The sequence below is a fragment of the Carettochelys insculpta genome, chromosome 12 (genome assembly GCF_033958435.1).
Source record: "Carettochelys insculpta isolate YL-2023 chromosome 12, ASM3395843v1, whole genome shotgun sequence".
Classification (NCBI taxonomy): domain Eukaryota; kingdom Metazoa; phylum Chordata; order Testudines; family Carettochelyidae; genus Carettochelys; species Carettochelys insculpta.
In genome coordinates this window covers 10,154,460-10,167,802 of record NC_134148.1, presented here as the reverse complement: position 1 = coordinate 10,167,802, position 13,343 = coordinate 10,154,460, and the positions used below count along the sequence as shown (strand labels likewise).

At 43.3% G+C, this 13,343-nt stretch overlaps 1 protein-coding gene across 9 annotated transcripts in view; it reads right to left on the bottom strand.

Moving 5' to 3' along the window:
* HERC1 (HECT and RLD domain containing E3 ubiquitin protein ligase family member 1) overlaps window positions 1–13,343 on the bottom strand; it is a 280,539-nt gene that overhangs the window by 35,605 nt on the left and 231,591 nt on the right. For all 9 annotated transcript variants that reach the window (XM_075007327.1, XM_075007334.1, XM_075007331.1 and 6 more), the window contains 3 exons: window positions 9,825–9,971; window positions 9,028–9,129; window positions 2,714–2,887 (listed from right to left, as the gene is read on the bottom strand). In XM_075007327.1, coding sequence (XP_074863428.1) covers window positions 2,714–2,887; window positions 9,028–9,129; window positions 9,825–9,971 — 423 coding nt within the window. The remainder of the gene's footprint in view (window positions 1–2,713; window positions 2,888–9,027; window positions 9,130–9,824; window positions 9,972–13,343) is intronic.

Genomic DNA, 13,343 nt, shown 5'->3' with positions numbered 1-13,343 from the left:
TACTGTCTCCCACAACATTCTTGTCCATAAGTTAAGGAAATATGGATTGGATTGTGGAAACCATCCTGTGTAAGAAGCCATTTCACATCCCTTACTTCTGCACGCACACAAGAGCCTGTACTTTCCTTGACCTGTTTGGGAATGACAGAGAGGATGAGCTCTATGGAATGCGTTAATGGACTGTTTGGAGTTAAGGCTACAGCTCCCTGGTACCTGTTTCTCTTTGCTGATAACCGTTTCTCTTTGAGAAGTGATTTACGATTCTTTAACTAATTGCCCCGACACTGGGCTTTGTTTGTGTAAGGGTATAAAATACTAGAGTTAGCGGCATCAAGCAGCCTTGCTGGACCTGAATTTACTAGTGTCCAGTTTGGCTCATTTGTTGCCTTATTGAATTCAATAAAGCTGAATGTTAGCCGCCTAAACACAGAGAAGTCTTGTGCTTCAACAGGATCCTTATACTATAACGTGGATAGAAAGCTGGCTTGACAGTCAGGCCCAACTGGTAATGGTCAATGGATCAATATCTGGATGGCAGTCAGTTTCAAGTGGAGTGCCACAAGGCTTGGTTCTGGGGCCAGTGTTGTTCAACATCTTTATTAATGACCTGGATGAGGGACTGCATTGTACCCTCAGCAAGTTTGCAGATGACACAAAGCTAGTGGGAGAGGAAGATACGCTGGAGGGTAGACAGAGAATCCAGAGTGACCTGGATAAACTGGAGGACTGGGCCAAAAGAAATCTGAAGTGGTTCAACAAGGAGAAGTGTAGAGTCCTGCACTTGGGGCGGAAGAATTCCAAGCATTGTGATAGGCTGGGGACCGACTGGCTCAGCAGCAGTACAACGGAAACGGACCTATGAGTTATGGTGGATGAAAGGCTGGATATGAGTAAACAGTGTGCCCTTGTAGCCAAGAAGGCTAACGGCATACTAGGGTGCATTAAGAGGAGCATTTTGAACAGATCTAGAGAAGTAGTTGTTCCCCTCTATTTGGCACTGGTGAGGCTACATCTGGAATATTGTGTCCAGTTTTGGGCCCCCGGTATAAAAAGGAAATGGATGTACTGGAGCAGGTACAGCGGACAGCAATAAAAATGATTAAGGGGCTGGAGCACAAGACCTATGACGATAGACTGAGAGATCTGGGCTTGTTTAGTTTACAGAAGAGAGGACTGAGGGGTGATTTAATAGCAGCCTTCAAGTTCCTGAAGGGGAGCTCTAAAGAGGAGGGCGAGAAACTGTTCTCAGTGGTGTCAGATGGCAGAATAAGGAGAAATGGTGTGAAGTTGAAGAGGGAGAGGTGTAGGTTAGATATTAGGAAAAACTACTTCACCAGGAGGGTGGTGAAGAATTGGAATGCGTTGCTTAGAGAGGTGGTGGATTCTCCATCCCTCGAGGTTTTTAAGTCCCGGCTTGACAAGGTCACGGCTGGGATGACTTAGTGGGGGTTGATCCTGCTTGAAGCAGGGGGCTGAACTAGGTGACCTCCTGAGGTCCCTGCCAGCCCTATGATTTTATGGTATTACTGGAAATTAGTATAAGATACAATCACTCAAACATATTACAATGCAAAAATATATTTTTATTTTTTTCCCCATCTTTTTAAGTAGAATACAATATATACTAGAATAAGTCTAAGCAGTATATTAACAATAAATCTGATATAATTTATTAGCAGTTCTGATAATTCTCAGAAAAGCATACAATAAATTTTCTCTATTTTCTTTTGCACATCAATGAAGACAAAATCTAGCTTTCAGATTATTTTGTTTCTCTTTGATTTGGAAGTTCTGAAGAATGAAAAACAGGGTAAGGGAAATGAGCATTATTACATGTCTGAATGCAAATAATCTGAAGGGAAGAGGTGACTATGGCATTACAGCGCATGATAAACTGAGATTCAGAAAACTATTGATGGTGTTGGATGATGTAGCCATGAAACAGAAGAGGGAAATGCATCAGATACCAGCAAAATAAATTACTTGTGAAATACTGCTGTGTTAATAGGTTTGAAGGCTTGAAACGATTGGACAGAATTTGGAACTATGTTCAGGAAAAGGATAGCTAGACTTAGCTGTCCCTGCATAAAATGCATATGTATGCTTTCAACAAACGATTCTCTCAGACCTGAGTGAAATCTCCTAATCATAACACTTCTTATTATATAGAAAGATGAGAAGCAATGGAGGCGAATTTAACAATATATTTGAGGGCATGCAAACTAGGTCTCAAAATTACCATTTTTTGGGGAAAAAATGTGATACCACAGAAAATTAAAACAAACAAGGGGGAAAAAGCCTAGCTTCCTGGGGTTTGTTTGGGATGGTTGGTTTTAAGAGCTTGGTGGGGACAGGGAGGCAGCAACCTAATGCAGTATCAGTTTGAGGCTCCTTCACCCAAGCTCTGCAGTTAGAACAACACAGCAGAGAGGTCAAAATGCATTATTAAAGCAGAACCTTCTAGGACAGTGAAACACATATGTAAGGCCACAAGAGCCCATGATCTTGTGACAGATGACAAAAACAGGAGGAAAACCAGAAACAGCCATACATCAGAAAAATGTAGTTCTGTTAATGTACTCAAAAGGTGGGGTTAAACCTCAACACTAGTTTCTTGGGTTGACTGTTAGAAGTTTAAGACAGTTGTAATTCAATACAGATACCTCACGTTACATATGTTAGTATTTGATGTTCTGAATTCAATTATTCTTACCTTCTCATAGGCGTACTGCTCCTGAAGCATTATTGGCAAACGTTCCAAGAAAGCCCTCATGCAAGGGGCCATGTTTAATCCTAAAACTCCCTGTTGTTTCAGTGCCGTCCTACAGGTTGCCAGGACATGATTGGAAGATATCCATTCTGATGTGCAATTCACCACCAACACATCCTGTTCAACAATACAATCATGAGATGCATTTTATATACTAAAAAATAATTATAGGCAACATGCTTATTCAGATCAATCTGATTACACCAATTTTCTTCATCCCAGCCATTATCAATACCTAAAATTATCAGTATGAGTAAGTAACAATGCTGAGTGGAAAGAAAATTATGTACTTTTATCATCTCTTTATATAGCACTTATCGTTCTTAGAAAGCATTATAAAGAAGGCTGGCAGCACCCATTATCAAGATTGCCTGATGTTTTTCATTGCAAAACTATTTTCAGTTTCTTGTAACTTTGCTAAACTTTAGACATTTGAGCTGTAGTTCTGTCTGGTGATATTATTCTCATGTTGAATTTTTTTTGAACATGCTGCTTATGCCATTTCCAAAACAAGGCTAGGGAAAAATATTTCAAGAACAAATCATGCCCTACCAAACTAATTTCCTTCTTCAGCGAGGGCTGCGTCTACATTTTGAGATACATTTTAATTTATTAATATTGATTTTGTAATTCTGGAATTTATAAATTCAATTTTAATTATCCTCCCCTCCCCACATGCTCCTCACAAAGTCGACTTACTGCTGCCACACTCAATTGGTAAATGTCGACTATAGCAGTAGTGCATTGTGGGAACCTATCCCACAGTTCCCTCATCCCAATAGCATTCTGGGTATACTTGCTAGTCTTTGACATCATCTTCCCACATTGCATTTTCCTCATTCCCCTCCTGTGCTAAGCAAACGTCCACTTCTCCCATTGAAAGGAAGGAAAAGTAGGGCATCCACAGAGATGGCAAGAAAGTTTACAGAAATCTCTTTCTTCTGGAGCTAAATTCTCAACTGGCCATGCACTGAGAATCCCCCGTCCTGTGATTGCATCCAATCCCTGAAAATAAAACAGGGACCCTGAAAAGCTTGAAGAAAAAGATAGATAAGTTTCTGAAGAAAGAGTTGCTGAGGGGAGGGTCTTTGGCATTCCTCTGCACTGTAAGACTTCTGTGCACAGGCTGTGTTCTCAGCTAGCCATCCACTGACTGTCCCCCCCGCCATGATTGCATCTGATCTCTGAAAATAACACAGGGACAGACTGCATTCTCAAAGTTAGAAGAAAGAGGATAGAAAAGTCTAAGAAAAAAGATCTTTGTCTTCCCTCTTCACTACACAGACACTGCCAACATGGGAGATGGCAGTGACATCCTATACATTGAACTTATAACTGAAACAGGAATCTCAGCTTGCGTTTCTCTCTGTGTTTTTTGACGGGCGGGGGCGGGGTCAAAGCAAGAAGACAGATAGGAAATGTTAGGAAAAAGATTTTGTAACAGAAATATCAAACCAGCAGGTGTCTACAATGGACAGCAAGCCCCCGAAAATATTTTTGGTGGTGGGGGTGCTGTGGCCTGCGGCTGCAGAGCCATTTGAAATGTTGAAGTAGTCCCCCCAACTATCTTAGCCACCTGGGGAGATGTCCCTCTGGTGGGAGCAAGCCCCCAAATATCTTAGCCACTGGGGGGGGGGGGTCTTCTTTTTTTGGAGTGTGGGGGAGCATTCAGTGGTCGGCCAATTCAATTAGTCCCCCCGAGTACCTTAGCCACTGGGGAAACTTCTCCCTGGCAGCAGCAAGCCCCCAAATATATTTTTGGTGGGGGAGGGAAGTTGGTAGGGGCATGGGAGGGGTTTAGTGGGGGGCCAGTTGAAATAGTTCCCCCACCCTGAATATCTTAGCCACTAGGGGAGACTTCCCTCTGGCAGCTGCAAGCCCCCGAAATTCTTTCCTGCCCTTGGAGCCCTAAACACGCACAAGCTAGGACCTGGTGCTGCCTGGCAGCATGGTCAGCACTAAATGGCAGGCACGTCCTTTTATAAGGTTGGGGGATACCCACATAATGTGGCTAAGCACGGGAAAGACTCCAATTGTGTGGCACCTGGGAGGGAGGGAAAGGGGTTCACGCACAAACTTAAATCACTGCAAAGAAGTTTTTCAGCCTCTTATGTAACCACGACCCCCACAACAACCTTGTTGCCATGTGATGCGGTGAGGCAGTGGCTGGCGCCAGGCAGTTGTGGTAGGGTCAGTCTCATTCCTGGGCCTTAGGTCCTCCGTTCAGTCCAGTGGTCCCACCATACAAACCCCATCACCCTTGCTGGGGCAGGCAGTGGTCTGGGGGGAACCTGGTCCTCATCCACTCGTTCTGGGTTCCGGCCCCGGGACCCTAGATGGCCGCTACCATAGAGGGCTGACTCCCTTTTGCCCCCTTGCACCTGCAGCTCCTCTCCCTGGGCCACTTCCCCAGACGATTCCCCTGGTACCTCCTTCTGCTAGCGGTAGCCGTGGCAGCAAGTACTCTCCTTTATTTGGCTCCTCTGGCTGACCAGTTCCCCAAAGTCTCTGGTTGAGCTTCAGCTCTCCTGGACTGAGGCAGTCCAGCCACCTGGGTTGCTGAGGCTCCTCTCCTCTTTTGTGGTCTCTGGTGCTCGTTCAAGTCTCCTTCCTTCTCCTCACTCGCCCTCCAAACTCTCCTTAAGCACTCTCCCCTTGCTCTGCGGGGAGAAGGGCTTATAAAGGTAGACCTGAGTGAGATCAGCTGGCCCTAACTGATTTAGGGGAGCCAATTCCTCAGCTGCGCCCACTCTGATTGTCAGCTCCATCTCTGCCCTGTTTTCACTCCCGTCTTTTCCTCTCCTGGCCCCACCCTGCCACACAGTGCAGAAAAAAATAACAAGTGTAGAAACAGAACAACAAAATCCATTCTGCGGCTATTTGTAATGGGTAGATGCACTCACAGCACTAATAGCAAAGAAAGATAGACATTCTCAGGCTCTCACACAAACATGAGCCTACAGCCACAGGCATCCTGGTCCTGATTTGAAGTTCACGGTCTTCCTGTTACCTAACTCCTGCACTTCGGGGGAGCAGTGCCCAGAGCAGAGCACTGAGGAGCATCGTGTGTTACATACAGGAGACCTCTGGAGGCTAATAAATTCAATTTTAAGATGTAGTACTTCCATACTGGCCTTTAATCGAACTTTTGAATTAGAGCTTGATGCTATTCCCATCAGGTAACAATGATACTGTAATATCGATATCTGTGCTCCCTCAATTGAGCTAATGGTATTTACAGTACAGACAGTCACGTGGTAACATCAACCTAGCTGCTTTAAATTCAAATTTATTTTGTAGTGTGGATGCAGCCACAGTTACTGGAGTTATAGCTATGGCTATATGTATATAGTTTTTTTTTTCAACTCAATCCTACATGACATTTTCGTACACAAGCTAGGAAAATGTGGTCTAGGTGACATTAGGTTGAAGTGGGTGCATAACTGAAATACTATTCTGAACAAGTATTTTCAATAGTTCACTGGAAGGTTATATCGAGTAGCACGTAAAAAAACCCAGGATGCAAAAATTCAGACCAAATGGTCAAAATTTAGTAAAATTACAGAACAATGAAAAAAATGATTAGTGATTGGTAATGGAGTTTGAGATGGACTCTGCACACTCAGACTCCTGTCAGAAGCACTCCTTTCTCTGTTCCTGAACATTCTTAAAACAAAACTACCATAGAGTGCATGGTGTTCCGATCGTCTCAATTCCTTTTACTGCCTGCTAGTTCCAAGACTCTAATGGGGACTTTTAGCAAGGGGGAAGGCGAATGAGCAGAGATCACTTGAAAAATCTCTAGTGACAGGTGAGTAACCTTCATTTCTTTTTCAAAAACCTTAGCACGTTCCATAGTTTGCCAAGTAGAACCATCTTCAACGAAAAGTGGAATGTGGTTTTCAAATTAAACAGTGACTGTAGTAAAGCTATAACAGGGGTTGGCAACCTACAGCTCTGAGCGCTGCCACTGCTGACTCTGCTTGTGGCTCCGGAGGTTGCCACCACTTAGTTTTTTTGTTTAAGTGATGGCAGCCTCTGGAGCCACTGAGCAGTCAGCTGCAGTGGCAGGGAAGCTGGCAAGGCAGGGAGCCCCAGAAGAGGAAGCCGGCAGGGCTCCACGTGTGGGAAGTCAGTCTGCAGGAGAGCTGGGGGAGGGATGGCTGAATTTGCACTGCCAGAGCTGCGCAGCTGCACTAAGGAGGCAGCAGCAGGGTGGTGCAGTGGCAGTGTGCAGAGCTTGTCAGTTGAGGGAGGTAAATTCTCGGGCTGCAGGGGGGGGGGCAGTATGGGGATGAAGGGGTTACCCCTGGAGTTGGAGGGGGTGGGTTTGCAGGTTACTGGCAGATTAACTGATTAGTTTAAATGAAAATTGGTTATCACACAGGATAAGAATTACAGGTAGGGGTGGAAAAATCACTCTCTTTTTGTGGAAATTAATGAGAGATGGATCAACCATCACAGACTGAAATTTGCTTATTATTTTGGCAGATATTATGGCAATAACAAATGCTATTTAGATAAACAGGTAAAATGGTAAACATTTATTCAGATGCATAAAGGAAACTTTTATAAACTTATTAATGGTTAAAAGTCCTGTGAAAGAATTTTGTCTTTGACTGACTGATAAATGGTCACTAGACCTAATCCCGGCTCTAAAAGGTAATCCTGGGTGGATCATTCTCAGTCTCTCCTTTGAAGCTGTTTGTCTTTGCCTAAGTAGTCAAAAGGCCAGAGAAAGCAAGTAAGAATTCTATAAAGCAGACATTCCAAACCTTTTTGAGATAGTGACCCATTTTGACAATTCATTAAGACTTTGTGACCAAAAGCCATTCAAAATGGGGTGTGTGTGGAGGGGTGGTGGGGGCTCCTTCCCTGGGGGGGGTTATAAAACTTGATTCACTCCCCACTCCCCCAAGGCTTAAACCCCTCACAGCCCCAAACTGCCACTAGACTTAAACCCCAAACTGTCTCCCCACTCCCAGGTTTAAACCTTGCAGTCCCAAATCACTCCCACCGCAGGCTTTTACCCCTCGCAGCCCCCAAACACCCTCCCCACCTACCTCACACAAGTGCTGCTGCTGCCCCCCACTGCTCCTTCACCAGGCCACCATCACCTCCTTTCCATGGCTCCCTGCAGCCCTCCTCCTCCCTTCCCTGCCCTGCCATGCTGAAATGGGACTCAATTTAATTCATTTAATGGCCAGATCCCTCCTGCGGGCTGCTTAACCAATTAAACTGAGTTTCATTTCAGCACGGCAGGACAGGGACTGGGAGCTGGAGGAGTGAGTGGCAGCAGCAGCAGGAGCAGCAAGTGGCCCCTTAAAGAGCTGCTTGCAGCCCAGTGACCCTTAGAAAATCTAATGGTGACCCATGTTTGGGTCCCAACCCATAGGTTGGGAATCCCTGCTAGAGACTGGTGGTTAGAGGATTCACTTGGGAAGGGCAAGACTGAAATTCATGTCCCTTTTACAATTATTAATGATTCATACACTGTGGAACAGCGTCAGAGACAGCCCTGCACCATAATATTTCATATTCCAGTTGGTAGGACTCTCCCCTGCAATGTGGCAGGCCCAACATCTAATCCACCTCAGCAGATGGGAACTTATTTCAGGTTTCCCACATCCACGTGAGCGTTCTCACCACTTGGCTAAAAATCAAAAGGGAGGAATCTCCTTTTTTGACCTGGACCTCAGTCCAGAAAATATTTTTTTTTTTTTTACAAGAACTATTTGGCACATTATGTCAAATTTACAAATAGTTCAGGACAGCTGAAAAATGTTTTTTTCAAATTTCACTATAGGCCAAAAAAAACTTCTATGATGGCTACATTTCATATTTCTGCCATTAAGAGGAGTGACACTTCACACATGGAATAAATTTCAAAGAGATAAAGCACTCAACATAGGTGAATATTTTTAAATTAATTTCCCCATCTCTCCATTTCTCATACATGAAGTATGAAATCTAAACTAAGTAACAAATTTTTTTAAATGGAATGGTAGTTGAGAGTCAAAAGAATGAATTCAGCATGTAAATACACAAAATGCGTACAGCAGAATTCTAATGATTTAGGTTGTTTAATTGACGGTAAATATGTATGGATAAGGATCTCAGTATAACGGGGGGAGAGATGCTAGCAATTTTCTAGAAAGAAACGTTTGTGTAAATGGGCTTCTTTTTGTAATAAAAAACTTCCCTTATTATTCACAAATTTCACTCAAAAGAACAGCACATTTAATACACAATAATACCTTCGATCTATTTGAGCAAGCAGCTACTCCAACATCAGGGATCCATACTGCAGCCTGAATAGCTCCTGAACCAATCACAACACTTTGTAATATGGAGCCATCCTAAAACAAAAAATGTTCAAATCAATACACATATTTAGTTATTTAAACATTAGACCTACCGCATGATAAATTAACACCCCCACAATATTTCAATAAATTATTGTAGTATCCTACATGATATTCAGAAAAACACATAACATTTTCCAAAAGACTTTATTAAAAGTTAACATTAGCACTGATATAACATCTTCAAAAGTGTATACAGTCTCAGTGGCTTGTGAAGAAGGAAAATATTATTCTTTTTTCAGATGGGAGGAAACAAAAATATAAACTGGCTAAGGACTTATGGTCATAAACTACCTGACCATGAACATAATCAATCAATGGCAGAACCACGATTAAAATTCAGGTATTTTTTCCCCCCAAAATCTTGCATTCATTATTCGTGATTAAGACTTTTGTCACTATTATTTTTAGTAGAACTCACAGGCAGTTCATGAGCAATAAACAAAAATTTGCAAAAGCCCTTGACCTATCTGTGACTTTCACTACAAATAATCTGGGGGAAAGCTGATGGGGGGGGATGACTGAACAGCAAGTGCGAAATAAGAGAGCCAAAGCCTGCAAGGGCTGACTGTTCCAGGTGCCTCTGCCACCTACGATTTCTGGGTGCCCCCTTTTGCTCTAAAATCTGTGAAGTTCATGACATCTTTGACATAATCTTATCCTTAAATATAATTCAATGACAATCTTACCCGTAAAGACCAAATGTTCATAAGCCCACCGAGCCCACCAGACACTAATGCCAGTCCATCAGAGCTGAAGGCTACAGTCCGAACAGGAGTAATATGTCCTCTCAGCTGATAAATGCACTTCGCATCTACTGCTTTTCGGTATCCATCCTGCAAATAATTTTACCACTATGACACATCCTGCACTATATACACAGAAAATTGTAAACATAGAAGTGTTTTAGATTTAGAGTTCCTTGTAACAGATTTGCTTGGTAGAACTGCATTTATTTTATCAAGAAAAACAAGGAACCATAAAAAGGTCATATGGAAATATTCAACCTGATACAGATTATGAGTACCTGAAGAGATGCTGCACTCTAAAGCCATGTCTACACTAGCCAAAAACGTCGAAATGGCCATGCAAATGACCATTTCAAAGTTTACTAATGAAGCACTGAAATACATATTCAGCGCCTCATTAGCATGCGGAAGGCCGCGGCACTTCGAAATTGATGTGGCTCGCCACCGTGCGGTTCATCCAGACGGGGCTCCTTTTCAAAATGACGCCAGCTACTTGGAAGTCCCCTTATTCCTATGAGCAGATGGGAATACGGGGACTTCCAAGTAGCTGGGGTCCTTTCGAAAAGGAGCACCGTCTGGACGAGCCGTGCCAATTTCGAAGTGCTGCGGCCGCCTGCATGCTAATGAGGTGCTGAATATGTATTTCAGCGCTTCATTAGTAAACTCTGAAATGGCCATTTGCATGGCCATTTCAAAGTTTTTGGCTACTGCAGTTGTAGCCCAAATAAATATATCTAAATGCATATTTACTTAACAGAGTACAGTTTCATTTGTCATTATTTAATCATGTTTTATAAGGATTCCATTAACTTATTACCATCTATATTTTTGGTCTTCAAAATATGATAAAGATTCAAGAGCACATTATGGAGGGATCTTATTTATAAAAAACATTTTTATTTAAAATTAACTTGAGGCAAACTTCAGTTATGCTAAGAAACCTGAAGTATAATTTTAGTTCTCTTTTGAAAATAACTGCATAATTTTTAATATTAGATAGCAATACCAAGCTTTAGCCATCAGTTGTTTTAAGCTTTGGCCTCCCATTTAGAGTCACAGACTTTAAGACCACGAGGGACCACTTGGTCTGATGTCTTGTATATAACAGCACCTGTATACTAATACTAACATCCAAAATTAGACCAAAGAATTACAATCCACATGAAACAATACTATTAAGCAGAGAACAGAAGCGATCAAGTTGCATCAATGCCTGAAACACCTGCAATGGCAAGGAAATGATGAAGTGGCATGTCTTCTAATGCTTCAGACGAGAGAGAGCACTCCCCAAGGTCACTATCAATCTGACCAGGGGAAAATTCCTTCCCAGTACTAAATATGGAGATCAGTTAGACCCCGAGGCTACGTCTACACTACAAGATAAATTCAAATTTATTTATAATCGATTTTCTAATTCTGGAATATCTAAGTTCGATTTTGACCATCCTCACTTCCACTGTGCTCCCCACAAAGTCGAGTGATTGCTGCCACACACATTGGCTAACACTGACTGCATTTTCATTATTCCCCTTTTGATCCCTGAAAATAATGCAGAGACACTCAGAATTAGAAGAAAGAATTTTTGGTTTCCCCATACATTTCATTGCCAACATGGGTGCAGTGATTGTATTCTGAACTGTACATCCGCTGATGATTGCATGCATGTGATCCCTGAAATAATGCAAGGGCCTGGAAAGCGTTTTGATTTGAGAGGAATGCAGGATAGGAAGAAAAAAATTTTGGTTTCCCCATCCAACATGGGTGCAGCGACTGTATTCTCAACTGGTCATCCACTGGGTATTTCACCTCCCATCATTGCAGAAATGAGATCCCTGAAAATAATGCAGGGCCTGGAATGTTTTTTTAATTTGAGAGGAATGTAGAAAGAAAGAATTTTTGGTTTCCCCATACACTATATTGGTGTTGGGGAGAGTCTTAATACAGAGTCCCTGACTGTTTTTTAAAGTTAAAAGAAAAAGGATAGAAAAGTGCAGGAAGAAAAAAGTTTTTGGCTTCTCCCTGGTGTCAGCAAGCCCCGGTATGGGTGAAGGTGGATGCAGTGGGCGGCTAGCTGAAATGCTCCTTCTCTGGTGACAGCAAGCCCCATAGCAAGTAGGTAGACTTTTCCCCAGTGGCCGCAAGCCCAGATATAGGTCAAGGGAGGGGAGGCGGTCCCTGGATGATCAGCTGAACTGGTCCTCCCCCGGTGGCAGCAAGCCCCTTAGCAGCCCAGGGAGACTTTCCCCCAGTGGCAGCAGCAAGCCCAGGTATGGGTCAAGGGGGCTGTGTGGGTTAGTGGATGACCAGTTGAGCTGCTCCTCCCCTGGCAGCAGCAGCAAGCCTTTTAACTGCCGGGGGGGGAGATTTTTCCCCAACAGCAGTGAGGCCTGGTATGGGTGAAGGTGGTGGTGGTCAGTAGTTGGGGGGCCAGTTGAGGTGGTCCTTCCCCATGGTGGCAACAAGGCCCTCAGTATCTTAACCACCAGGGGAGACCTCTCCTCAGTGGCAGCGAAGCCCAGAATATCTTTCCTGGACTTGGAACCCTAAATGCACGACTGGAAGTATTGTCAGCACTGAACAGCAGGCACCTCCTTTTATTGGGTGCTGATTTGCCTGAGCGCAGGAAAGACCCAGACTGTGTGGCACGTGAGGGAGAGGGAAGGGGGCGGTCACACACAAATGTAAACCACCGAGAAGAAGTTTCCTGGCATGTTATGCAAGCACGACCCCCAGTACAGCCTTATTGACACATGGTATGGTGTGTCAGGGGCTGGCGCCAGGCAGTGCAGAAAAAAAATACCAAGTGTACAGACAGAGCTGTCAACTCCCTGCAGGGGCTATTTGAATGGGCAGACACACGCACACCGTGAACAACACAGAAAGAAAGAAGCCATTTCTCAGGTTGTCAGACTAACATGAGCCCAGAGATAAAGGCTTGTTGCTCCGACTTGGAAATTTAGGCTCTTGCTGTTACTGAAGAGCAGCAGCCAGAGCGGAGCAGTGAGGGGGCATTATGGGTTACATATAGGACACCTCTGGAGGCCAATAAATTCGATTTTAAGGCTTAGCATTTCCACACTTGCATTTAATTGAACTACTGAATTCGAGCTTGACACTATACCCTTCAGGTAACTGCGATTTTGTAATCTCAAGATTACTGAACCCAAAATCGAGCTAATGGTCTTTACAGTGAAGACACTGACATGGTACAATCGAGCTAACTGAATTAAATTCAATTTTATCTTGTAGTGTAGATGCAGCCTGAGTATGGAAGCAAAAACAACTTCCTCCTTTGGAAACACTGGCACGTGCCTAAGCACAGACAAATTAAAAAATACCTTTTCTTTTTTTTTTTTTTTTAATTTTTTTTTTAAATTTCTCCTCTCCCCCCATATAGATATTTAAATATCTTGCTCCCACTCTTTCCTATAATCTTAGAAGAAAGTCATGGATACAACC